General features: G+C 42.8%; 1 protein-coding gene across 2 annotated transcripts; it reads left to right on the top strand.

Annotated features, from left to right (window-relative positions):
- The first annotated feature begins 1,499 nt into the window (after window positions 1–1,499).
- On the top strand, window positions 1,500–24,798 carry LOC308396535 (multifunctional protein CAD-like). 2 transcript variants are annotated; one of them, XM_080881919.1, is made up of 45 exons: window positions 1,500–1,638; window positions 1,733–1,909; window positions 3,018–3,157; window positions 3,333–3,462; window positions 3,597–3,739; window positions 4,058–4,199; window positions 4,297–4,468; window positions 5,802–5,987; window positions 6,115–6,224; window positions 6,425–6,567; window positions 6,706–6,837; window positions 7,810–8,043; window positions 8,382–8,603; window positions 8,696–8,884; window positions 9,415–9,539; window positions 10,121–10,254; window positions 10,627–10,739; window positions 11,335–11,499; window positions 11,583–11,668; window positions 11,835–12,081; window positions 12,383–12,481; window positions 12,684–12,908; window positions 13,105–13,287; window positions 13,371–13,589; window positions 15,155–15,322; window positions 15,423–15,605; window positions 16,308–16,412; window positions 16,830–17,078; window positions 17,186–17,267; window positions 17,560–17,726; window positions 17,910–18,074; window positions 18,149–18,280; window positions 18,470–18,671; window positions 18,763–18,953; window positions 19,081–19,221; window positions 19,311–19,400; window positions 20,131–20,269; window positions 20,813–21,006; window positions 21,110–21,184; window positions 21,338–21,550; window positions 21,724–21,849; window positions 21,936–22,091; window positions 22,182–22,283; window positions 22,803–22,897; window positions 23,143–24,798. In XM_080881919.1, exons 2-45 carry the CDS (start codon window positions 1,819–1,821, stop codon window positions 23,240–23,242), a joined length of 6,705 nt encoding a protein of 2,234 aa, XP_080738045.1. In that variant the 5' UTR covers window positions 1,500–1,638; window positions 1,733–1,818; the 3' UTR covers window positions 23,243–24,798. The 2 variants fall into 2 exon arrangements, with proteins under 2 accessions (XP_080738045.1, XP_080738044.1); XM_080881918.1 differs by lacking the exons at window positions 12,383–12,481; window positions 21,110–21,184; window positions 21,338–21,550; ... (3 more) ...; window positions 22,803–22,897; window positions 23,143–24,798 and having other exon boundaries at window positions 20,813–21,039.
- Window positions 24,799–26,138: the final 1,340 nt, after the last annotated feature.

The following is a 26,138-nucleotide window of genomic DNA, read 5'->3' on the forward strand; positions in this document are numbered from 1 at the left end:
ATCCTCATCATTGAAAGAGTGTCCACTGGCCTGTAGGTGTAAATAGACTGCAGAGTCCTGGCCTGACGAGGTAGCTCTTCTGTGTTGTGCCGTCCGCTTCGCCAGAGGTTGTTTGGTTTCCCCGATGTATAAATCCTGGCAATCCTTCTGGTACTTAACAGCGTACACTATGTTACTCTGTTTGTGTCGGGGGACCTGATCCTTGGGGTGGACCAATTTTTGGCGCAGCGTGTTTTGGGGTTTAAAAGCCACAGAGACCTGGTGTTTAGAAAAAATGCGTCTCAATTGCTCTGATACTCCTGACACATATGGGATCACTACAGGTTTTTGCTTGGGCAGTGGTTGTCCTTCTCTCCTGGATTAGCTGGAGCTTTCTTTAGGTGCCTTTCCCGCTTTGACAGAAGTCCAGCTGGGATAACCACATTTACTCAGGGCCTTCTTGATGTGCCGTTCTTCTGCCTCCCTGGCCGCTGTGTCTGTGGGGATGGTGTTTGCTCTGTGTTGTAGCCTCCTAATGACACCCAGTTTGTGCTCCAGTGGATGATGAGAGGCAAACCTTAGATACTGATCCGTATGTGTAGGTTTACGGTACACGTCAGCTTTTAGATGTCCCCCATTACTAATGGAAATCTCACAGTCTAAGAAGGCTAACCTGCCCCTTTTCATATCCTCCCTGGTGAATTTGATGTGTCGGTCCACCGAGTTAATGTGATCCATGAAATGTAGTACGTCCTGAGATTTGATTTTCACCCAGGTGTCATCCACATATCTGAACCAATGGCTTGGTGGTGTTCCAGGGTAGGATAGCAAAGCCATCTTTTCCACTTCTTCCATGTACAAATTAGCAATGATGGGTGAAACTGGGGAGCCCATGGCACACCTGTGTTTCTGCCTGTAGAACTGACCCTTGTATGTGAAGTAGGTGGAATGAAGACACAGCTCCAAAAGCAAACACACTTGGTCGTTGCTGAGAGTGGTCCTGTTGCTGAGGTCCTGTAATCTCTTACGGACGCTTCTGTGACTGTTTCAGTCATTATACAAATTTACTGTTTATAAGATTTGGGGAAACCTGCAGTCAGCTGAGACTGAAGAAGTCACTTGGATGAGTGACGAAACGTTTCTCCCACAAAACGCTACGTCCAGATGAACAGAATCAACTTTTGAAGATTTACTTTCCTGGATGATTGAGAATGCATCAAGATGTTATTTTAATGTAATTTTCCTAACCTGACATTTAGCTATTTAGCTAAAATTTGCTTTTATATTCCTATGGAAAAGTCTATTTCTACATTTTTTATTTATTTATTTTAATACCAAATATGATTTTAAAAAAACTTTTTCTGTAGACACATCTGGCTTCAGCTGGACTCATGACATCTGTTTTTGAACCATAAAAAATTTCCGAATCTCGTTGTAACGCTTGTATTTTATGTTGAAAATCCCTAGCGGAAACGTGAAGCCTCAGTTCGTCAAACTTACCGTCGCGGCCTGCTGCCCGACTTCCACGCTGCTGGCGGCGCGTGTGGAACACATTGGTCTCATCGTCCCGTCCGAACAAACTCTAGACTGTCAACCTAAACATATTTCCTTTGTTTTGCTTCTCCCGGATTGAAATTGGATTCGTTTCAACATTCAAAGGTTTGTTTTTGGCCACCAGATCTCATGTTTATTGGTGTTTTTTGAAGTATTTTGTGACTCAGTCTCATCTACATCTCTTGCTTCCGCGCGGCAGAACGTTCACGTGGAAACTGGGACTCGTCACAAATCCTTCAGTTATCGGTATCTGCAGTTAGCTTCAGCTGTAATCACTACAAAAAAATGGCAAATATGGCAACCCTGATCCTGGAGGACGGGACGACGTTCAAAGGCCGCCAATTTGGTGCAAGCGTGTCGGTATCCGGAGAAGTTGGTACGTGTTTTATACTGTTTTAATTTACCTCAGACTCTCAGTTTATTATTGTGCATAATCCACCTGTGTATAATATAACTCAGCATGGGTTAAACATTTGCTTTGGTACATTGTGTAATCTGGATGTGTGGTGTGGTTTGCCCCTTTGTTCCAAGACGCTCATGGTTCAGAGTTGTAAAGCGCCAAATCCTCCTAACGTTCCCCCCCCAGTGCCAAACTCCATTGAAAAAGAGTGGAATTTAGTGACGCCATCACAGCCATGCGCCCACCTCTACCTTCAGCGCCCACCTGTGTGTATTTTGGCAGGCAGATGTGACTAGGAAACTGCTTGCTGTGTCGTAATAAGCATGCCGAATTAAAGATAAGATAATAGTGATTTTGGATCAGGTCAGATTTTGACATTCAGTATGCGTGACTGCAGAGATGAGTCACGCAACGTTAAAATGATAAATAAAAATGTAAGCGTATGCTGGATGGAGGACGTATACCCGGGTGGAATGCGACTGTATTCCAGCCAGGTGTTATAATCCCTTCAAACGTTTATTACAGAAACACAAGTAGGTAGAACACAATAAAATATAGAGATCGAAAAACACATTTCGTTCTCAATAAACAGTCATATGTAGACAGTTAAAGATGCCGCATGAGTTCATTTAATCAAATGGGAAATACTGGTAATTAATGCACTTTCTAGTCTGAGTGATCACTCAGACTACAAGAGACTCCACATTTATCTGTATTTTCCAACAGCAACGACTGAAATAATTTTAATATCAGTTAATATGGGATGTCTTAATAATGAGACTGTTTATTATGAACTACAAGAAAAAAATTGGATATCGTCTCATGAGATACAACACTTGAGATACAAAGATATAATTGTACTAAATATGAGAGAATCATAATTATGAGATAAAAAGTCATCCAAGTCCTAAACCATAAGAGTTTCATTGTTATTGAAAGTGCATCAGTGTGCATTAAAAAGAAAAGAACTCAGTTTGCTAATATTCTCTGACTCTAAAGAAAAAACCTAATTATTATTAACTGTCTGGCAGATTTAAGCTCTTGTAGTTGATATGATGTACTCAAGAATGTTTTGTGTGTTTAGTGTTTCAGACGGGGATGGTGGGATACCCCGAGGCTCTTACTGATCCATCCTACCGCTGCCAGCTGCTGACCCTCACTTACCCTCTGGTTGGCAACTATGGTGTGCCAATGGATGAAGAGGGAGAGTTCGGGCTGAGCAAGGTAAGCGGTTATTTAAACTCCAGGTGAAAATTAATTTGCAAACTTATTAACATATTTAAAGTGGAAAAGCGAGTCAGGATTTTTCTTCTTTTCTTCTGTGGGACGGTTTTATCTGAATGAAAGAAGTCTTAACTCTGATAAAACACACTGTCTCATCTGTTGTTGTCTTGTTCAGTGGTTTGAGTCATACAAGATCCACGCTGCTGCTTTGATTATTGGAGAACTGTCTGAAAGTCCCAGTCACTGGAGTTCAGCCAAGTCACTGGACCAGTGGCTCAAAGAGCAAGGCATTCCTGGATTACAAGGTCAGAAACCCAGAATAAAAATGGGCGTAATTTAATTGGAAAACTGCTCAGCATCTGTAATATATATTAATGCATAAAATAATCAGATGCAAGCTTTTCAATTTAATGCTACAAACTGTTTCCATTTTCTTCAGGTGTTGACACCCGCTGCTTGACCAAAAAGATCCGAGAGAAGGGGACCATGTTGGGGAAGCTGATAGTGGACGGGACTCCTGAGGAAATTATTCCCTTCGATAATCCCGACAAGAGGAACCTGGTCCGAGAGGTCTCCATGAAGGTAACCCACCAGGAGTTTTGTTACAGTCCCATCGAAGCTCTGCCAGCTCTTGAGTGCTAATGGAGGGCGTTATTTATGTTACTGATAAACTAGAAACTTGGAGATTTGATCTGTGGATCTAATTTTGTGAAGGTTTTTTTTAAAGCTCTAAAACATAGGAAAAGTTTAGCGCTCACACTTCAGCTCAAGTAAGAGGTTTTAAACTAAATAAAAAGCTTTTGTCTGTAGTTGTCTCAAAACATATTGTTTAGCAGGTAGCTTGCTGCTTGTTTTGTGCCTGTCAGATATTTAGATGTTTCTCTGTTTGGTTGTCTCCAGGAGCCAAAAGTGTTCAATCATAGCGGCAGCTTTCGTATCACAGTGGTGGACTGTGGCATCAAGTACAACCAGATCCGCTGCCTGGCTCAGAGAGGAGCCCGTGTTACTGTCGTACCCTGGGACCACCCGCTGGACACCGCCGGTCAGGAACACGCGCTATGTCGGGGATTTTTCTTCAGGGGAACTCGTACCACTTTTATCAGTGGTTACATAAATAATTGTTTCTCATCTTTTTCCAGATTTTGATGGTTTGTTCGTCAGTAATGGTCCCGGGGATCCCCAGCTCTGTCAGGCCACCATCAACAACGTGAGGAAGGTGATCTCTGTGGACCAACCAAAGCCAGTTTTTGGCATCTGTCTCGGACACCAGCTGCTCTCTCTGGTCATTGGAGCCAAGACCTACAAGATGAAGTGAGTACCTCAAACTCAACACCTCCGTAACCTGAAAGATAAATTGTTAAACTTTGATTCTTAAGTGATTTTAAACTTTTACCAACGTTTACTATCAAAAAGTAATGGTGCTCCATTATAAGAAAAATGTATTCAATTATTTTCAGTCCTGTAAACTTAACATGATTACTAATTTCTTCAATTTAACACACCTCTTTCTCTTTGTAATAAATTCGAAACCCTTCCGCAGGCTTGTTAGCCAGTGCTTGCTCTGGTGTTGTTAGCTGGAGCTGGACTAAACAGCAAGTGATTTAAAAGCACAAGAAAAAAATATCCTTCATGAGCAACAACAAAAAAAGATCCAGAGTGAAATTTTTGTGAAGGTGGATGGTGTGAAAACATTTTATTTAAATTTGTTTAAGTTACCTTTGCTCCATCTTTTTACTCCGGCCCCACAGCTGCACTGTTGTGAGAACAGCTGGTCAGAAGCTGAATTTCATGACCTTTGGTGGAAAGGGTGAGCACATGTGAATGAAGAACTCACTGTATGTTCTAGTGTAGATGTGGACTTGTCTTACAGTTGTGAAATAGGACGTCCTCATATTTTGCAAGCCTTCCTGGCAGGATCATTGTGTTCCTGTCGCTGACATTCCAGTCATTGCATGACTCAAGCAAGTATTAATATTGCCTTCAAACTAAGATTACGCAACACACATTAGCCAGCCTGAACGCACCTTTTAAAGGTTGAGCTGTAAAAAGTTGAGTGAATCTGTAGTGATGCGTTCACTGACGTCTGTCTTTTGCTGAGCCCTCGGGTGACTGAGGGCACCCTCTACTCTCTCTAGATACACAGGTTTTCACGCTCTCACTTTCTTTGTGAAATGCAGATTTTTGCTGTTCTCAGCACTCTGGCGTCTCCCTTATGATCACTAGAGGGTTGGATTGAGCGTCGTTGTTATGAAAAAGGCTGAATAAACACGTCTGCCAAATTCTGTAGCCATATCTATTATGGGAGACTCAGCCTAATAAAGCTGCCATCGGCAGAGTCTGAAGGTCGGAGTGGGCAGCATGTGTCCTGCTGGAATGTGGCTGGCATCCCATCAGACAGATTACAGGTTGTTTGTGGAGATTCTTTCTGAAAGACTACAAGTGTCAAACAAGTCGTCCTAAAATGTGCTTTGTCTGTACCTGGATGAACAATCTAAAGGCCAAGTTAATTAAAGCTTCTGCTATAATAATGCCTCATTAGAGGGCACCTTGGTTAAGCTAAATGTATAATTATAGATTTTGTTAACCGTGGGAAATGTCTTTTATCCATCTTTTAATTAGTGTGTTATTTCCTCTTGTTTCTCAGGTACGGTAACCGTGGACACAACCAACCGTGCATCCATAATGGGACAGAGCGCTGCTTCATCACCAGTCAGAATCACGGCTTCGCTGTCGACCCTGACACTTTGCCCAAAGACTGGGACGTGCTCTTCACAAATGCTAACGACCACACCAACGAGGGCATCGTACACAACACAAAGCCTCTGTTCAGGTAACAGTCTGTGAAAGATGGAGTCCAGTGGTGATTCACTCCAGAAGTGACTGGTTCTGGTGCCTTAAGTGCCTCTGTACTGGCCGGAAAAAACCCAATTAAATCATTTGTGGTCCCTTTCATCCAGTGTTCAGTTCCACCCAGAGCACATGGCTGGTCCTACAGATCTGGTCGGCCTGTTTGATGTCTTCATTGAAACGGTGAAAGACCATAAAGAGGGCAACACTGGAAAATCTGGTATTCCAATTTAACTTTCATTTTTTATCATCTTAAATGTTGTGGTGCATATTAATTTATGTCTAAAGTACTTTTGTAGTTTTCAGTAGTAATTGGTATTTAATAGTAGTAATGTAACTATGCCTGTGAAGAAGAGAAACCCTTGTAAGTCTGGCTTGTGTAACAACTAATAAGTAGCAATTTGTGTGATATTTTTCCAGTGAAGCAGCGTCTGATGGACCACCTCACTTTCACTGGTTCCCCAAAGGCTGAAGGGCATGTCAGATCCAAAAAAGTCCTCATCCTAGGCTCAGGTGGACTGTCCATCGGCCAAGCTGGAGAGTTTGATTACTCCGGCTCGCAGGTCTGTGAAACAGGAGCTATTTGGTCTTATTTTGGGCTGTGTGTAAAGCGGAGGGTTAATTCAGGATTTAAAGAAGAACACTTGAACGCAGAGGACTTTTTTCTGTGCCTCCTGATGTTACTCTGCTCTGTTTTCCAGGCTATTAAGGCTCTGAAGGAAGAGAATATCCAGACTGTGTTGATCAATCCCAACATTGCCACTGTCCAGACCTCCAAAGATCTGGCTGACAAAGTCTACTTTCTGCCGATTACAGCAGAGTACGTCACTCAGGTATGGATTCTCTCTGTTGCAACTCTGTGACTGATGAAAGAAGAGAAACTGTGGACACAGTGAAATTTGTAGGTCAACTGTTTTTTGTTTGTTTGTTTTTTCGGATCAGTCAGTATTGACCCCAGATTGTGTTTGTCTAAAAGACTGAGGGGTCTCACATAATCACAGCCCACCAAAGAACACAGAGCAGTTCTGTACAGGTGTGTTTGTAGCTTTGGTGACTGTTGAAGGTAGTTCAGTCTTCTTTTGTGTCTGTATTGTAGGAATTGGGACAGTGGGTTCTAGGACAACCTTTATTTTTATTTCTTTACTGTGGATAAGATACACTTTTACGTGGTCCATCACTTTGTTTGGTTGAACACTTGAATGCAGCACAAGTGTTTAAAAGCAAAGGCAAAACATGAGCTTTGTGTTGCAGCCCTTAAATCCGCGGCTCCATGGAAGTCATCATGTAAGATAAAGGGTGGTGCTGGTGGACTAAAGAGAGCTCGTTGCTCCACTCTGGTTTTTATATAGATGCAATATAGAGACAACAGCCAGTAATTAGTAAGAGAGGAAAAATAAGAGTGCGGATTAATAATGATAATAAAAAGAAACAAGTTTGAGGACAAATATTCCCTCAGATTTTTACCGTCTTTGCCCAGGTTTATTTAATGTAGTTTATGTTATTATTTTTATTTTTAAATTTCAGTGTTCATAATACGTTTCTGTAAAAATGTGCTGGCTCAAAGATATAAAAATCCCTGCTCAGCTTTCTACCTGCATCCATCATATGGCAGTATAGAGTGGAAACGAAGAGGCTAAAAGGCTTTTACAGTAAAAAATCAAAGATCACTTAAGCTGCTTTTAGTTCAGTTGCAGACTTCCAAATGTCTTGGACGGGATGAAATTCCCAGTGTGAAATCCACAGAGCTGTTTGTCTCATTTTCATGTGTTGTGAGTGCTTCGTGTCATTACATCTTGTTGTTACAGGTGATAAAAAATGAGCGCCCGGACGGCGTCCTGCTGACTTTTGGAGGTCAGACTGCTCTGAACTGCGGTGTAGAGCTGACCAAGCTGGGCGTTCTGGAGAAATATAAAGTGCAGGTTCTGGGAACTCCTGTTTCCTCCATTGAGATGACCGAAGACAGAAAAATCTTTGTGGAGAAAATGGAAGAGATCAATGAGCATGTAGCTCCCAGTGAAGCAGCTCTGTCGGTGGAACAGGTGAGGAGACGTAATAATAATAATAATGGATACTTTATTGATCCCCATGGGGAAATTACTTGTTTTTCTCTGCATTTGACCCATTCACTCAGTGAAGCAGTGGGCAGCCCACTAAGCAGGCGCCCGGGGAGCAGTGTGTAGGGACGGTACCTTGCTCAGGGGTACCTCAGGGTAGCCGTTAAGTGGATTCGAACCGCCGACCTTCCGATCATGGGGCGACCACTTTACCTACTGAGCTATCCCTGCCCCCCTGAGATGTGTTCGCTTATAAATTAATAGCTTCTGGATTGTTTTTTGCCCCAGTGAAGTCTAAATTTATCTGATTAACTCTGCTGTAGGCGGTGGCAGCTGCTGAGCGTCTTGGCTACCCCGTCTTGGTTCGTTCAGCGTTCGCTCTCGGAGGCCTCGGCTCCGGTTTTGCCAACAACAGAGAGGAGCTGACCTCTCTGGTAACGGCAGCATTCGCTCACACCTCTCAGGTGCTGGTGGATAAATCCCTGAAAGGCTGGAAGGAGATTGAGTACGAGGTGGTCCGGGACGCCTATGACAACTGTGTGACTGTGAGTAAAAGGAGACCAGAGAACAAACGGTTTATACTCACTAAAAAAAAACTGAGGGCGATTTAAAGTGGCTGTTGTTTCCTCTTGTTTAGGTGTGTAATATGGAGAACATCGACCCACTGGGTATCCACACTGGGGAATCCATTGTAGTGGCTCCCAGTCAGACGCTTAATGACCGCGAGTACAACATGCTGAGAAACACGGCCATTAAAGTCATCAGACATCTCGGCATCGTGGGAGAGTGTAACATCCAGTACGCTCTTAACCCCGAATCTGAACAGGTAAGCATATATGTGAAGACCTGGGTGATGAAAAGCACAAATAGGACTGTGTTCACCTATAAAGTGGATCTGTTTTGCATTTCCTTATTTTAAAGCCAGTGACATGCTGTAATGAATAGTACAGAAAGTGTAGGTATATTGAAATAAGCATGGGTGGTAACATGACTTGAAGTATATACAGTTTATATGGCTATAGGATGTACAGAGTGTGCGGCTGGATCTGCAGATAATGTAACAGCCAGGTATGTCAACGGCTTACATTTACTGTTTTGGCTCCATAACAAGGTTGTAAAAAGTCTTTGCTATGTAAATCCTAGTTCAATAAGTTTTAAAAGAAAATTGTTTTAGGTATCAATGTGACCAAGTTCATTTCATACAAACCAGGAATAGATTTGTATGAATAGGCTTTATGTATCAGAACAGGCCTTTAAACAGGTCTTGTGTGCATGGGGAGCTGGTATTCCTGCTCCTGGTCTAATTCCCGTAATGTCTGTGATTGAATTGTATCTTCTATGTATAATGTGTTGCAGTACTACATCATTGAGGTGAATGCCCGCCTGTCACGGAGCTCTGCTCTGGCCAGTAAAGCGACTGGTTATCCTTTGGCCTACGTAGCAGCTAAACTTGGTCTGGGGATCCCGCTGCCACAGCTCAAGTACGTCTCTCAGCTTAAGAACGGCGGATAATGAACTAACAGGGGCATCGCTGCTTTTACAGAATGATGACATCCAACAAAGACGTTCCAGTATTCTGCCAAACTGAACATTTTTTAAAAGTGGGGTTTAAAGTATTCAAGCTTAAAATCAATTTTTGTATATTAAACGACCAAAAAATAATTGTGATGCATAGATGCCTGTAAAGTAAGGCAGCACAGACTCTCTGCCTTCACTGCATGTGGACCCCACAGTGTCACACAGACCCAGGAAACATGTAGCTAGTCAATCATTACACTTAAAGACATCTGATCATTGAAATTCAATCATTTTTTTTAGTATAAACGTGCTCACAATTTTTCATCAGCAAAGAAATTTGGAAACAAGATGATATTCATCACCTGCACAGCTGGCAGTTTGGTTAATTTGAAGTTATTGTTTTGACAAAGCTGCTTTGAGCAGTTGCAGCATAAGCATTGTAGTTTTTTTATTTTTTGGCATAAATGTCTTAACTGTAAAGCGCCTTTAAATTAAGTGATTCACCAATGAAAAATATTTGCACTGCGTCTGTATTTTTGTCCAGAAACTCAGTGACAAACTCAACGACGGCAAACTTTGAGCCGAGTTTGGATTACTGTGTGGTGAAGGTGCCTCGCTGGGATCTCAGCAAGTTCCTCAGGGTTTCCACCAAGATAGGCAGCTCCATGAAGAGTGTTGGTAAGAGGCAAAAGCGAGCTTGGAACAAAAATATGTTGTAACAAATTGTAAATAGGTAGTAGATTTAGTACTGTTAGTATTCCAGAACATTTTAAAAATACTTAGTTTGGTCTCAGTAAAGCTAACAATAAATTCACATGGTCATTTTTTGCACCTACTATGTTTTTTCTTTCTTTTTTTATTCTTATTTATTCATTTTTTCTGCACTGCTATCACAGCAGATTTCTCCATGAGGGCATTAAAGTTTTACTCTACTGCTTTATTTCACAGTTTGATTATAAAGTTAACCTTTACCAGTGCGGGCAGAGAAGCCAGTAAGTCAGGTGCTTATTATGGATATTGTGCTCAGTGCTTGAACCTTTTCCTCGACAGGGGAGGTGATGGCTATTGGTCGTAGCTTTGAGGAAGCCTTCCAGAAAGCTCTGAGGATGGTGGATGAGAACTGTGTTGGCTTTGACCACACCATCAAGCCTGTCTCTGAAAAGGTAACCTCCCATAGCTGAAGTCCAGGTTAAATGGTTGTACTGGTTAAAAAATGCCTTGCTGCTGCACGACCTGTTCAGTGCACAGTGTCAGCAAATACTTTATCCCAGGTTGAAAGATTTTTAACCATTTTCAGCCAAACATGCAATGATTTGCTTCATATTTGGTCAGAACACAACATTAGTGCTTTTGCTATGCAATGCCATCGACTTTTAAGGATGAGTGATGGTGCTGCACATTAAAGCATGTTGATCTGTTTTACTACGCCTCTATTAGGATGGTGACCCTATAAATGATTGTGATAAGGACATTTTAAAAGGTCAAAACTGTATTGTTCTGTCTTAACGGGACCAGTAGATGGTGCCAGATCTCCCCTGAGCGATCTACTACTGTAATGCTTCCTGCTTCTGGGTTTTTTGAGGAATGTTTCATTGCATGCTGTTAATCATGTTCTGCTACTATGTGTGTGGCTGATTTATTTTTATTTATTTATTTTGAGAAAATAAGCCCAAATGTCTGTGCTGATGCTCATGGCTGGCAAATAACTAGCAGCACTTTACTTCACAGTTAGTATGTTGTGCTCCCTCTGCTTACCAGGAGTTGCAGACTCCTACAGATAAGCGTATCTTTGTGCTGGCGGCAGCATTCAAAGCTGGCTACACTGTGGAAAAGCTGTATGAGCTGACCAAAATCGACCGCTGGTTCCTGCACAAGATGAAAAACATCGCCGACCACGAGCTGCTGCTGGAGACCTACAATCAGGTAAGGCCGATAAGACACAACGTGAAAAAACTAAGAGCTGTTCAAAATGGATTAAGATGCTGGATTAATTTCCTTCCGTCCAGGATGAGAGCTCCATGCCTCCAGAGGTGATGCTTAAGGCCAAGCAGCTGGGCTTCTCAGACAAGCAGATAGCACTGGCTGTACAGAGGTGGGTAGGAAAGGAAATAATCACTGTCTTATTTTAACTTAATGGTAACTTTCTCTGTGATTAGGGTATTATCAGCATGAAATGTTATTTTAGATAAAGTGCTATTAAAGAATCCAAACTTCCTTGGTTTGTCCTCTATCACTGAATCCACGTTTCCCTCTAACAGCACAGAGCTGGCCGTCAGAAAGCTGCGTCACGATTGGTCCATCCTGCCAGTGGTGAAGCAGATTGACACAGTGGCGGCTGAATGGCCGGCTTACACAAACTACCTGTACCTGACCTACCACGGCACAGAGGACGACCTGAGCTTCAACGATCAGCACGTCATGGTGATCGGCTCGGGCGTGTACCGCATCGGCAGCAGCGTGGAGTTTGATTGGTGCGCTGTTGGGTGCATCACCGAGCTCAGGAAGGTAAGGCCTACGTGAGACTTTAATACCGGATGCTCTCTTTATGACTGAGTTAGTCTTTTACCTCACTGAAATTGAATCCAGGGAGCAGGAAGAACCGCCTCCATGTTCAGTTCATCTCTTTATTTCCTTTACTAAACTTTTTTTTTTTTTTTTAGCTTGAGAGGGTTAATTTACTTATTTATGAAAAAACATACAAATTTAGATCTTTTTTTGTCATTTATTGTGTTGATTATTACACGTATTATTACACCCCAGAGCCAGTAATCCAAATGTTACGAAATAAGCATCAAACCATTTGCAGATGGGCTATAAGACCATCATGGTGAACTACAACCCCGAGACAGTCAGCACAGACTACGACATGTGCGACCGCCTCTACTTCGATGAGATCTCCTTTGAGGTAAGTTTTAGCTGATACGGGAAAGTGTGATTGTGGTGAATGTGACTTGATTCAAGTCTCACATTTTGGGTGAAAGTAGCCTCTGGGCTCTTTGTTGCAAGTCATCCCCTCAAACTTTCTAACACTGTTATTAATTTCCTTGTACACGTATTAATCTGCAGTGTTTCGTAGTTAGAGATGAGTATTTCTATGCATCTTTCAGGTGGTGATGGACATCTATGAAAGGGAAAACCCAGAGGGAGTGATCCTGTCTATGGGAGGCCAGCTTCCCAACAACATTGCCATGTCGTTGCACCGCCAGCAGTGCCACATCTTGGGGACTTCGCCCGAGTTCATCGACAGCGCTGAGAACCGGTTCAAGTTCTCCCGAATGCTGGACACCATCGGCATCAGCCAGCCGCAGTGGAAGGAGCTCTCAGACACTGAGGTACAGCAGACTGACGATGAGCTCGTTTTATGTCACCGATGTCTCGGTCTGTAAAGTTAAAGATGTTTAACCCTCAAATGTTGCCTTAATATGCTAGTAAATTATATTTACTGTTATTTACTATTGTACATACAACACTAAGAAAAATAGTTGCAAAGCCAGCTTCGATGACGTTTACGTTTCTTCTTTGCTCTAGTCTGCTGTGAAGTTTTGCGAGACGGTCGGTTATCCCTGCCTCGTTCGCCCCTCGTATGTTCTGAGCGGAGCGGCCATGAACGTCGCCTACAGTGACAGCGACCTCGAGAAATACCTGAGTAACGCTGTAGCAGTGTCCAAGGAACACCCTGTGGTCATCTCTAAATTCATTCAGGAGGCTAAGGTAGTTAAAGACCCGATAATTACAGCAGAATTATTGATTATTATCAAGTTGAGTTGAGGCTGTACTGTTTATAAATTTCGCAGGAGATAGACGTGGACGCTGTCGCATGTGACGGTGTAGTGATGGGCATTGCGATTTCTGAACACGTGGAGAACGCTGGAGTTCACTCTGGTGACGCCACCTTGGTGACACCGCCTCAGGACCTCAATCAGAAAACCATAGAGAGGATCATGCAGATCGTTCACGCCATCGGTCAGGAGCTGCAAGTCACCGGGCCGTTTAACCTGCAGTTAATTGCAAAGGTAAGAAGTACATGGAAATGCTGTTGCTGAGGACGTGAATTTAAATTGTTACTCAATGCTGATACTTTATGTAGCTTTCTTACAGTATTTTCCAGATTCCGGTAATAAACAGAGTCAGATTTAGGGAGACTAGTCTTCTTCTTCTGGCATTTAAGGCTGAACGGGGAGTTGTGGTATAAAAACGTATAGTTTTGTAAAGTTGGCACAGTTGCTCAAATTAGCCAAGCATGATCGACCTTTTTAATCCCCAACCTGCTGGCAGAAATGTCCACCTATTAAAAAACACATATCTCTCTTCAGAACTATGACGCCTAAATAAAAAAACCTTAGTTTATATGGTGAAAAATTATTTGAGAGAATCTTGAAGAGCTGCTGCTCCTCCACATCGAAAGGAGCCAGATGAGGTGGTTCGGGCAACTGACAAGGATGCCCCCTGGATACCTCCTGGGCGAGGTTTTCCGGGCAGACCCAGGACACGCTGGAGAGTTTATATCTCTCGGCTGGCCTGGGAACGCCTTGGTGTTCCCCCGGATAAGCTGGAGGAGGTGGCTGGGGAGAGAGAGGTCTGGGCTTCTCTGCTTGGGCTGCTGCCCCCGCGACCCGGCTCCGGATAAAGTGGAAGAAAATGGATGGATGAATGAATCTTGAAAATGAACAAGTCTTCCAGTACAGAGTAAAATGTGAGAGTGAAAATATTGCGTGTACTTAATAAAAACCTAGAAATGTTTGGGGGTTATTTTCTGGTGTAACAGAAATATACAAGTGCTACATGGATTCTTTTTTCAGGTGACCTCATTGTTGTGCTCCTGAAGCTTTTAAAAGGCTGCTGGGGTCATTTAAAAAAACAAACTATGCGTCAGAGCAGCGGTCCCCAACCTTTTTTGCGCCACGCAATATGACCGACAATATTTTCACGGACCGGCCTTTAAGGTGTCACAGATAAATACAACAAAATAAAACTAGTACCGGTACCAAAAAAAGATTTATTCATAACACACATGAAAAGACCCAGGAAAACAGAGTTAACGATAAAAACGATAACAAAATAACGCTGAAAACTGATTAAAAACCCTGAAAACTATACATTTCACACCTGAGCCTCAACTCTCGCGGCCCGGTACCAAACGACTCGCGTACCGGTCCGAGGCCCGGGGGTTGGGGACCGCTGCGTTAGAGCGAGTACCAAGGACACCAGGAAAGCAAAGATTAATGCAGTGTTAGTTTTTGAGAGAAGCTGAGCTTGGTGCCAGTCGTTCATATAAGAGTTATGTCATCTTCATGCAGAGCAAGCAAACTAACAAGTTACCTCCATGAAAAATAAAAGTAAATGTGATGCTTTTGCTGTAGATTTGGGAAAACAAGCTACAGATATGTTTCTTCCCGTTTACAGCCACCACAGATGGCATTGTTTGTCCGTTACTTTAAGGTGTTTACATTGTAAAGTACAGACCCTGAAAGTCCTCATTAAGTTGTGAAAATTAAGCTGTGTCAATAATGCAAAGGACAGTTATGTCTTCTATCAACACTGGTCAGAGCATTCATTCACCGCTGTGTTTTTCTCTCAGGATGACCAGCTCAAAGTGATCGAGTGCAACGTCCGAGTTTCTCGCTCCTTCCCCTTTGTGTCCAAGACGCTGGGAGTGGACTTGGTGGCTCTGGCTACCCAGTACATTATGGGGGAGGACGTGGAGCCAGTGGGCCTGATGAAAGGGAAAGGGATTGTGGGAGTCAAGGTAAGCAGTGTGAAAGCAATCATAAATATTTCCCTTCATGTTAAATCACTTTTGTCTTCTCATCTGACTGAGCATCACGGATTGCTTCAATGTCCTCCAGGTCCCTCAGTTTTCTTTCTCTCGGCTGGCCGGAGCTGATGTGGTGCTCGGGGTGGAGATGACCAGCACTGGAGAAGTAGCCTGTTTTGGGGAGAACCGGTACGAGGCTTACCTCAAAGCCATGCTCTCCACAGGCTTCAAGATCCCCAAGAAGAACATCCTGCTCTCCATCGGCAGCTATAAGGTACTTAAAGGTTTCGACTGACAAAAACACAACAGATAGGGATCCAGATGTGAACAGTGAGTTCAGCTCACAAGTGATGCAGCTGGAAGTACGAATGATGCATTTTAGTGGCACATTAAAGGTGCAGATGTTTTTGTGGCTGATCAGTCACATGGGAATAAACAACAGATTTTATGCATCTGCTACTTTCCTAACGAGAAAAGCAACAAACCTTGATTATTTGTTTTTGCAGCAGCTGTTGATGATTCCACCAACAGCTGATAACTGTAAATATTATCACCATGAGACCAGATGTAGTTAAACTCGATCAAAACTATCTCAGCAACACAAATGGAATAAAAATCATCGAACCACATTTTTTTTCTGCGGCGTTGAAATATTATGATCTGTTTGCCTGAATATATAAAAACTATATTAAGGGGCGACCGTGGTTCAGGGAAGTCTAAAGATATGAATGCTGGGTTAAAAAAACAGCAAATGGAACTGTATGAAAAGGCCATCGATGTCAGATAAGATGAACTGAAACTGTCTGTCTACCACAATAGATTTAAGAAGTTTAAGAGTGATCTGATTTTAAGGAGCAGCTGCAGAGTGTTCCAGTTGTGTGAAGCATAGTAAACGAAATAGATTTTTCCAGCTTTCAGCACTGATGTTATGATTTTATTGTTTATCCAAACTATTTGCATTGACTTGTGTTTGCAGAACAAGAGTGAGCTGCTGCCCACCGTGCAGGCCCTGGAGTCTTTGGGATATGACCTGTATGCCAGCATGGGCACGGCTGACTTCTACACAGAGCATGGAGTCAAGGTAATTCTTTTAACACAGGCTTCGTTTTTTTGGAGTAACAAACTTTATTTAAATCAAAATCGACTTATTTTGCAGTGGCACATCTGTGAGTGACTCATGAATATGGTCGTGTTTATATGTATTTGTTTTTAAATGCTTTAATCCTGGTAACCCTTTACATCTTTATCATTCCTCTTGAATTGCACATTAAACCAAAGATTCCAGATGAGCAGCACTTATACATGGATACAATGTAGCTGTAAAAATGTTTTATTTTGCTAGAGCTTTTGAAAAACAGCAGAAATGTATTTAGAAATGTCATTGTTCATAATTGTGGCATTCACTTAAGTACTTTAATAACACTATATTTTAAGTATTAATCTATGACAGGATGAAATCAGGATAGAAACTTTAAGTTTGTTTTGTCTCCTTGTACAGGTGACTGCAATCGATTGGCCGTTTGAGGAGTACGACAGCGATGAATGTGCCACCAAAGAGAAGCAGCGCAGCATCATGAACTACCTGGAGGAGAACCACTTCGACCTTGTCATTAACCTCTCCATGAGGAACAGTGGAGGTCGAAGGCTCTCCTCCTTTGTCACCAAAGGCTACAGGACCAGGCGTATGGCTATCGACTACTCTGTCCCGCTCATCATCGATATCAAGTGCACCAAGCTCTTTGTTCAGGTACGCGATCTGTTTTTTTTTTTTGTTGTTTGTTTTTTGTTTTGTTAGGATGTTTGTGTGATGTGGTTCTATGGGAACATGATTAATAAAGGGTGACTCGTTTGCAGGCTCTTCGTCAGATTGGAAGGACTCCACCAGTGAAAACTCATGTTGACAGCATGGCATCCCAGACACTCGTCCGTCTGCCCGGTGAGTGGTCGTAAACGGCAACAACAACACTAATGTAATGTTAGATGTTTGTTTCTGAAACAGGAATTCTTGAGTCTTTAAAGCAAAGTTATTCAAAAACTGAGGTTCTTTAAACAGTAAATACTTCATCCTACTAAAAGCTTTACTAATTACTTGCACTAATAGTTCAGCTTCTCATTTTAATTCTTTTTCACATAGTACTGTTTTTTTCTAAATATTTGAAGTCGAGCTATGCAGACAAACTAGTACAAAGATACCGGGTGAAGTATTTTGGTTTTTGATTGAATCACAGGTCTGATCGATGTCCACGTTCACCTACGGGAGCCTGGCGCCACCCATAAGGAGGACTTCTCCTCAGGCACAGCAGCTGCTCTGGCAGGAGGAGTGACCCTGGTGTGTGCGATGCCCAACACTTCCCCCGCCATCACTGATGCTAATAATCTGGCTCTGGTGCAGAAGGTAAACCCACGTTTTTAAATTGTATTCACTTTTTAATCTGTTGGCTGATCCTGTTTGTTAATGCAGAAATGTTAAGATTTTTGTTGGCAGTGACCAGAAAGGACAAGATTAGAAATTAGTACTTCAGTATTCAGTAAAATTTGAAGCGATATGACATTGACTCCTGTTATATTGTGTCACCAGTTAGCCAAAGCAGGCAGCCGCTGCGACTACGCCCTGTATGTGGGCGCTGCCACGGACAACGCTGCTGTCCTGCCGCCCATCGCCAGCCAGACCGCCGGTCTGAAGATGTACCTGAATGACACATACTCCACCCTCAAGATGGACAACGTCTCCCTGTGGATGGAGGTAGGCTGGATTTTAAGTGTTGCTGGAAGGCCATTAGAGATGCTTCAGCCCTAACCGTGTGGATCTGTTTAAAGCACTTTGAGAAATGGCCCAAGCAGATGCCCATCGTGGCTCACGCTGAGAAGCAGACGGTGGCGGCGATCCTCATGGTGGCCCAGCTGTACCAGCGGCCAGTCCACATCTGTCACGTGGCCAAGAAAGAGGAGGTAAAGAGCTGTTTCTTATTGTTGTTAATTTTATGCAACTTTTACTTTATTTTAAACTATTTCAGTGGATTATTGAGGTATTTTACTTTTAGTCTGTTTTATCATCGATTGCTTCGGCTGTTAAAGTGCATCTTATCTTAATTTTTTTGATTCTTTCCTACAGTTTTAATACTTCTTAATGGTTTTCAGATCCTGGTAATCCGAGCTGCAAAGCAGAAGGGCATCCAGGTCACATGCGAGGTCGCCCCTCACCACCTCTTCCTGTGTGAGGATAATGTGGCGCAGATCGGCGACGGTCGAGCGCAGGTTCGACCCATGCTGGGAACACGCGAGGACATGGAGACACTCTGGGAAAATCTGGACATTATCGACTGCTTTGCTACAGACCACGGTCAGAGAGCATTCATTTTCTGTCACCGATCATGCAGACAGACTTGTCTTCGACCTTCCTGAACTGTACGGTTTTTGTTTTGTTTTGCTAGCTCCTCACTCTGTAGACGAGAAGAACAGTGAGCGTCCTCCTCCTGGTTACCCCGGTCTGGAAACAATGCTGCCTCTGCTGCTCACCGCCATCAGTGATGGACGTCTGACTCTGGATGATATTACCAGACGTCTTTATGACAATCCACGCAGGATCTTCAACCTGCCCGTTCAGGAAAACACCTACGTGGAGGTACACAGACAAACACAATTAAAGGGAATTCATTTTAAGGAGACATTATTTTGATGCAGTAATTAGCAGCCTATCCATACTCTGATGAAATATGTTCCTAATTATTTATCAATTACGTGTCTTTCAGGTGGACCTGGAGCAGGAGTGGGTTATTCCTCAGGCCATGCAGTTCACTAAGTCTAAGTGGACTCCTTTCGAAGGTATGAAGGTGAAAGGTAAAGTCCGCCGCGTGGTCCTGCGAGGAGAGGTGGCCTACATCGACGGCCAGGTCAGCATTCGTGCGTTTTGCTTTTGAACAAGAAAACAAAGAGAATAAATGTAGTTGATCTAATAAAGTACGTGTCCTGTCTCCTTCAGGTGCTCGTGCCTCCAGGTTACGGTGAGGATGTGAAGACTTGGCCCACTTCTTCCACCCATCCTCCAGAACCTGTCAAAGAAACTCCAATGGTAATAAAAGTGAATGCGGTAATAATGCAGCTGCCTTTCATGCTTTCTGTTGTAAGATAAAGACTCTACAATAATATTACATCACATTGGTGTTTTGGCCACCGCCATGATTATTTTTGGAGCCAAAATTGACCAGATTTAAGAAGAGAGTGAAGTTATCTGCCAACACTAACACACTTCTTTAGCAGCCATAGCCATGAAGAACGTGCACACAGCAGCAGATATCGGCTAGTTGATGCTAAGTAAACGTAACTGAAAGAAAACACTAGAATTTCATTCAACAAATTGAATAAAAGAACTTCTTAGATGTAATTAGTTTAAAATGCTGTAAAAGACACAGCAAGCAAAATCGAGAGGTTCAGATCAGTGATTAAAGTTGGTGTTTCTTCCATGCCTGAAATGTCTGGTAGGAGGCAAACAGCAGGTATCAACTTGTTCCTTTTGAAATGTGGAGGAAAAGCAGCTCCTCACTTTATTCCTAAGAAAGAGGTCTTAGACGCCACCGTTTGGAGGAAGCTCTTTTCCGGTGCTTATATCCTCGGTCTTCTTTCTTATGAGCGTAGATGACATCTAAAAAGTTCACAGAATTTGGTGAACGTACAGCTAACAGAGTTTAATTACAAACAAAAACATTTAAAGCCTGTACTTAGAACTGTTTTGAGTGTTTCTTGAACTCCTCTATGTGGGGATTACTTCATGTGTTTTGTTTACATTAATTCTGCTCCATCAGACTCCTGAGCGTCGGCGTCCAACTCCACCCCGGGATGGAGTGCGGACTCGAGCTGCGAGCCCACGACGCATTGGTGGAGAAAGCCGCTACCTGCTGCCGCCCCGCATCCACCGTGCCTCTGATCCCGGCCTGCCACCAGGTATTACAGCTCCCAGAATGCTTTGGAACAGCAGATTTTTGTTTTACCTCGAGGGTTTCTCCCAATGTTTCTACCAGTGTATTATCAGCCTGCCTGGCTGTGGTGGGGCGTGGTCTGCGGTGCCGTACAGGGAGGGCGGACGCACCTGCACGGCATCCTTAATCACGCCCACCTAGTTAAAAACACGGGGACTCAGGGGTTTGGGTGGGTTGTGGTGAGATGTAAATAAAGATGGCGCCGAATGATACTCCGTGGTCCCGCCGTGCCTTATTCTCGCCACACTGGCCTTAACAGGGGATTTTTAAAGCCTTCTTTAGGCAAAAGGTATCAATAAGTTGAAAGAGGGGTTAAAAAATGAAGCAGATGTTATCATATCATTTCACATGTTCAGCTGGTATGTCCATTAATCAAGTATGTCAAAACTGTTCATTGCCGTATAAAAACAAGTTTAATTAAAGTTGTTTGATGTTCTCCTGCTGATTCTCAGTGAAACACCTTTGCTGTGTTCCAGTCATTGATACACTGCGACTCTTATCCCCACAGAGATGGTCATGCTCCCACCAGCCGCTGCTGTTGACGGGTACAGCCATCCTCCCCCACTGTCCAGGCTGCTGTCCCCACAGTCTGGGTCAGGACAGGTGCCTCCTGGTCAGGTGTCACACCTGCAGATGTCTCCTCTGCTTCACCCACTGGTGGGACAGCACATCTTGTCTGTCAGACAGTTCAGCAAGGAGCAGGTACGCCGAAGAAGATGAAACACACTCTGGGAATGCTGACAGGTTTAAAACAAGATCTCGGGTCTGAACAAAAGCTTATTTTTGTGTCCTTCATTTGTTTCAGATCTCACATCTGTTCAATGTTGCTCACACTTTACGTTTGATGGTTCAGAAGGAACGAAGCCTGGAAATACTCAAGGTATCTCCTAAACGTGCCTCATGTTACTGCACTATTCACTAATTTCAGTTATGTGCTGTTACAATGGTGGATGTTCGTATCAAACATGACCAAAGTTATAGAATGATGAGGTACCTTAAAGTAATCCCTCATTCCTCATGCCTTCCTGTTCAGGGTAAAGTAATGGCCTCCATATTCTATGAGGTCAGCACTCGCACCAGCAGTTCCTTCGCAGCGGCCATGCAGCGTTTGGGCGGCTCCGTCGTCCATTCCAGCGAGGCCACTTCCTCCTCGCTGAAGGGAGAATCGCTGGCGGACTCTGTCCAGATCATGAGTGGCTATGCTGACGTCCTCGTGCTGCGTCACCCAACACCTGGAGCAGTAGAGGTGGATTTTAGATGGATACTTTTTTTTATTAAAAGTTTTCTTTACGTAACAGAAAATAAAGACTAATTGGTCATAAAAGTAACTGCAGCAGCACCCTGTTGTGTGTTTTTTGATGCTTGTTTAGTTTGAAGATGAGTTTTTAATATCTTACGCACGTGACTCCTCCTTCTCAGAGCGCATCCCGTCAGTGCCGTAAGCCGCTGATCAATGCTGGCGACGGTGTCGGGGAGCATCCCACTCAGGCCCTGTTGGACGTCTTCACCATCAGAGAGGAGCTGGGAACGGTCAACGGCATGACGGTGAGCGACATGATTCCTTTTTAATTTAATCTTCAGCCAGAATAAAACTTTACATGAAAACATGTTAAAACTGTGGCGTCTGTCAGATAACGATGGTTGGAGATCTGAAACATGGCCGAACGGTTCATTCCCTCGCCAAACTGCTGACCCAGTACCGCATCACTCTGCGTTACGTGGCTCCCAAAAACCTCCACATGCCAGCAGAGATCGTCAGCTACGTGGCCTCAAAGGGCATCAAACAGGTGAGGACTAAACATGGTTACACAGCAAAGAGGAGTTTTCACAAATATGTACTAAAAACTGCTAATTTTAAAAAACATGTTTGTTTGCAGGAGGAGTTTGACAGCATCGAGGAGGCTCTGCCTGACACCGACGTCCTCTACATGACGAGGATCCAGAAGGAGAGGTTTGCATCTGAGGAGGAGTACAAAGCCGTAAGTTTCATTTCACCGACGGGTTTTATTTTGTGACACAGATACTTGCATATACTCACAGCGCATCTGTAGTTAGGCCTGGTGCTTCCTGCCTCATGCTGGCCCGGTAATCGTTTTTGATATCGTTCAGTTGGTCTCATGGTGACATTTTCCCTAATCCACTATTCTGGACTGCAGACTCCACTGACTCCATCTGGTGAAGCTGGGGTTTGTCTGCATTTGGAGTTCATCTTTAGTGGAAAGCAGCTGATTTGTTCAGTTATTCGTCACAAAGTTCTTTCCAAATGAAATATTTCTAGAGGCAAAACTATTAAATAGAATTGTCTTAAGAAAACAAGAAGATATGCGAGAAAGAAGGCGTTCCCTCACCCCTCTACAGATGTGTGGGGAAATATGGAAGTGGAACCCTTTAGCTAAGCATTCATAGGTGCAGACAGAACCAATCAGCTCAGGTCTCATGTGAATGGATGATCCCGGAGTATTTTTGATCTTTAACTGTGACTCTGTTGTTTCTCTCAGTGTTTTGGTCAGTTCGTCCTCACTCCTCACATCATGACTGGAGCCAAACAGAAGATGGTGGTGATGCACCCGCTGCCCAGAGTCAATGAAATCAGGTGAGACGCGCTCAGTCAAATGTCTGACAACAATATCAGTTCCAGCTGTGTTGTTTAAATGTTGCTTGAGCCCTTAAATGGGCTGCAGAAATGTAACGTTTTGTGTACAATGTCTAATTTCAGTACGATTTCTTTTAACTAACTTAAATTTGAACTGAATTTTATTTTAACCCACCTTACATTATTTGCTATTGTGTTGATTAAGTGGACTAATGATCTGTTTCTCTTTGTTATTTCTCTCTCAGTGTGGAGGTGGACACAGACCCGAGGGCGGCATATTTCCGTCAGGCAGAGAATGGCATGTACATCCGAATGGCCCTGCTGGCCACCGTACTGGGCCGATAACTCAGTGTGTGTCACAGGCTGGGTCTCTGACCCAGCGCTCTGAGTTCATTTTGTATTTGTCTCATTTTAGATATGTGATTAGTTTGTGTCATTCCTATTTAGCTTTAGTTAAGGAAAGGCAGTTATTAATTATTGTTTCCTTGGTTTCTATGTTTGAGTTCTTGTATCGTTCATCACGTGTTAGGTCTGTTAAGCTTGTGTTGTCATGTCTAGTTTCAGTGTTTCCTGTTTTATTTTGAAGGAGTCGTGTGTTCTTTGTTCATTGTATTTAGTTTCACTTCCCCCGTCCTGTCATTAGGTTCATGTCAGTCAGCTGTTCCTCCATGTGTTCCCACTTCCCCTAATCACCTCCTGTGTATTTAAGTCCTGTGTTTTCAGTGTGTCATTGTCAGATCGTCTGCTTTGTTTGCAAGCCAAGAAGTTGCGTCAAGTCTCCTCGCGTCAAGTCCATGTTCCTGTTGTAGGTTTTTAAGTTAATTTAGCTCACCCAGTTTAGTTTATTGTTAGCCTTGCATTTTGCCTTTTGTTTCCGTCTGCATTTGGGTCCACCCTTCACTCTACACACAATCAGCCCTGCTGATTGTGACAGTGTGCTGCTTCTTTGTCCTACAAACTGTCAGAGAAACAAAAATGTATCTTTTCTGAAATCTATACATTTCTCATTTCCTGCCCCCGAGGGGTGCAAGTAGGTTTAAATACTAGATTTAATACGGAGTTAAAGTTTATAACATGCTGCTGTAACACAGAACTTTTGTTTTTTCTCCAGTCACACAAATGTTTACTTGTTTTCTTTCCTGCTGTATTTCAAGATTCCTTTATTTTTACATGTCTTAAAACCATTAACATAATTAACATATAGAACCAGAATCTGTCTTGTTTGAAATGGTTAAGAGATGATCAGTGTTTGTGCATCGATGAGCCAAATCGAGGAGCAAAGGGAAGAAATAGGAAGTGGGTGCTGCTATCGATGTCTCTTTTACATATATATATAATTTGCAGCTGCTGCATCTGATTAATGATGTTTAAAGGGACCAATGAGGATGTCAAAGAAGATAAATCCTGAATGCATTTTTACGTTTAGACCAATTTACTGGACCAGCTTCATCAGATGTTTGTTTGGGTTGGCACAGTCCTCTGAAAACCAGCAATGGTGGTTTACGCCTCGAGGTTTTTCAAAAGAAAATTTCTAACAAAATACAGAGAAAAAAATATTTTTACTACACCAAACAATCCGATTGATATTTTGTTTTAAAATGAGCAAAAGCAAAACTAAGTGTCTAATATATTTCTAGGTTACCGGAAAACCTTCATCATTCCAGCTCTACATGAGTATAATGGTACGATACGACTTACTGCACATGTTTGTCACATGATTTCAGTCTGTTTCAGAGTCGTGACATCCTTGGTTGTATGAAATGGTTGTTTCCCTTTCTTCAAATGTGTTGCATTAACTGCAAGTGGAAACGCACAAATATCCTCAGAGCACAGTCTTTGATGGTTTTGGGGTAATCTCTGTAACTATCAGTAATTTCTTACACTGTTGACATAAACTTTTTTTTAAAATCAAAATACAAACGGATGTTTGTAAAGTGTCAAACGACTTCTGTGTCATGTGGAGAAATAAATAATGAAAAAGGATGTTTCTCTTTGTGGTTGATTTCATTTACAGTTTTTTCTGATTGCTTAAGCACATTTATTGTAACTATTGGCTAACTTTGCAAAACTCACAAATAAGAAAACCTGTCACCCAATAATCAAAACATTGTAGTTCTCTTGCAAAAGCAAACACAGCTAGATTAACTCTTCACACCTTCGTAAAAATGGTGTTTCCGTATCAAACAGTACACACAGGCCATCATCTACTAAGCACACAATGCGCCAACTGCACACTGATGGTATGAATACAAAACACATCTGGCCTTTGCTTTCTCTGTGCACAAGGTAGGCTATGTCAGTTTGCGCTCATACTTCTGTCATAGATCCATAAGCATAGAGGGATCCAAACTTCAAGTACTGGTGTTTATTCAAACACATCAAAACAAACACAAGTGTTTATTTCCAAGTATAGGATTATTTGCAATCGCCATAATGACTATATGGGTTACTTGGTCTGCAGTGAACATGCTTCCTCTGCCCCCAGCATCTGGTCATCTAGCAATTCTGTAAAGTAACAATTTCAGTATTTTTACATCAATGGTATTGTTGTGTTTCTCATTGGCATATGGCAGTGCTACAAATCTTTGTGCGAAGTGACTGTACTAACCGATTCTCATTTCAAGATGTCCTTATGGTGCTTGCTACAGTGTAGCGGCTCGAGTTAGGCTGGACCCGTTGGCCAGCTACCCTCAGGGTCATTCCACGGTTGATTACATGGTCCACTATTGTAGCTCTGATGTAATCAGCAATTCTATTTCTTACTCTTCTTACCCTTCCTATCCCCCCTCCTCATCCTCCTCTCCCTCCTCCTCGTCTTCGTCTTGGTCCTCCTTGTCCTTGTCGTCCTCTTCATCCTACTTCTTCACCTCCACGTCCTCTTCCTCGGCCTCCTCTACTTCTCACTCTTTCTGCTCCCTCCATTGTACTCCGCACACACAGCTTACCTGTATTATAGTGCTTAGGCTGATTGCAAAGTGAACTAATTATCTAAAAAAGTTTTGACATGTGAAAGTGTGCCAGACAGTTGGCAAAATAGTGTTAATGATAGCCATACATGTGTATACTTTGCTAGGAGTGCATTGATCATTTGGTAATTGAGTGTTGTGCAGTGAATTGTAGCTACAGGTTTGCAAAGTGTGTGTTACAAAATTGCAAACTGAGTGCAAAGCAGTGTTTGTGCTCTTAGTTTTGCAAACTCAGTGAGTGGTTTTGCTATAAGTATCAATAGTTTTAGAAATTG

This window comes from Rhamphochromis sp. 'chilingali', assembly GCF_963969265.1.
Source record: "Rhamphochromis sp. 'chilingali' genome assembly, chromosome: 5".
Taxonomy (NCBI): Eukaryota; Metazoa; Chordata; class Actinopteri; order Cichliformes; family Cichlidae; genus Rhamphochromis; species Rhamphochromis sp. 'chilingali'.

Bases quoted from the DNA above. Each gene is read 5' to 3' on its own strand.
- LOC308396535 (XM_080881919.1), top strand. From the start codon at position 1,819: ATGGCAAATATGGCAACCCTGATCCTGGAGGACGGGACGACGTTCAAA. The intron at 6,568-6,705 runs GTCTGTGAAACA...TCTGTTTTCCAG, and splicing joins TTGATTACTCCGGCTCGCAG to GCTATTAAGGCTCTGAAGGA. The intron at 15,323-15,422 runs GTAAGCAGTGTG...AATGTCCTCCAG, and splicing joins AAGGGATTGTGGGAGTCAAG to GTCCCTCAGTTTTCTTTCTC.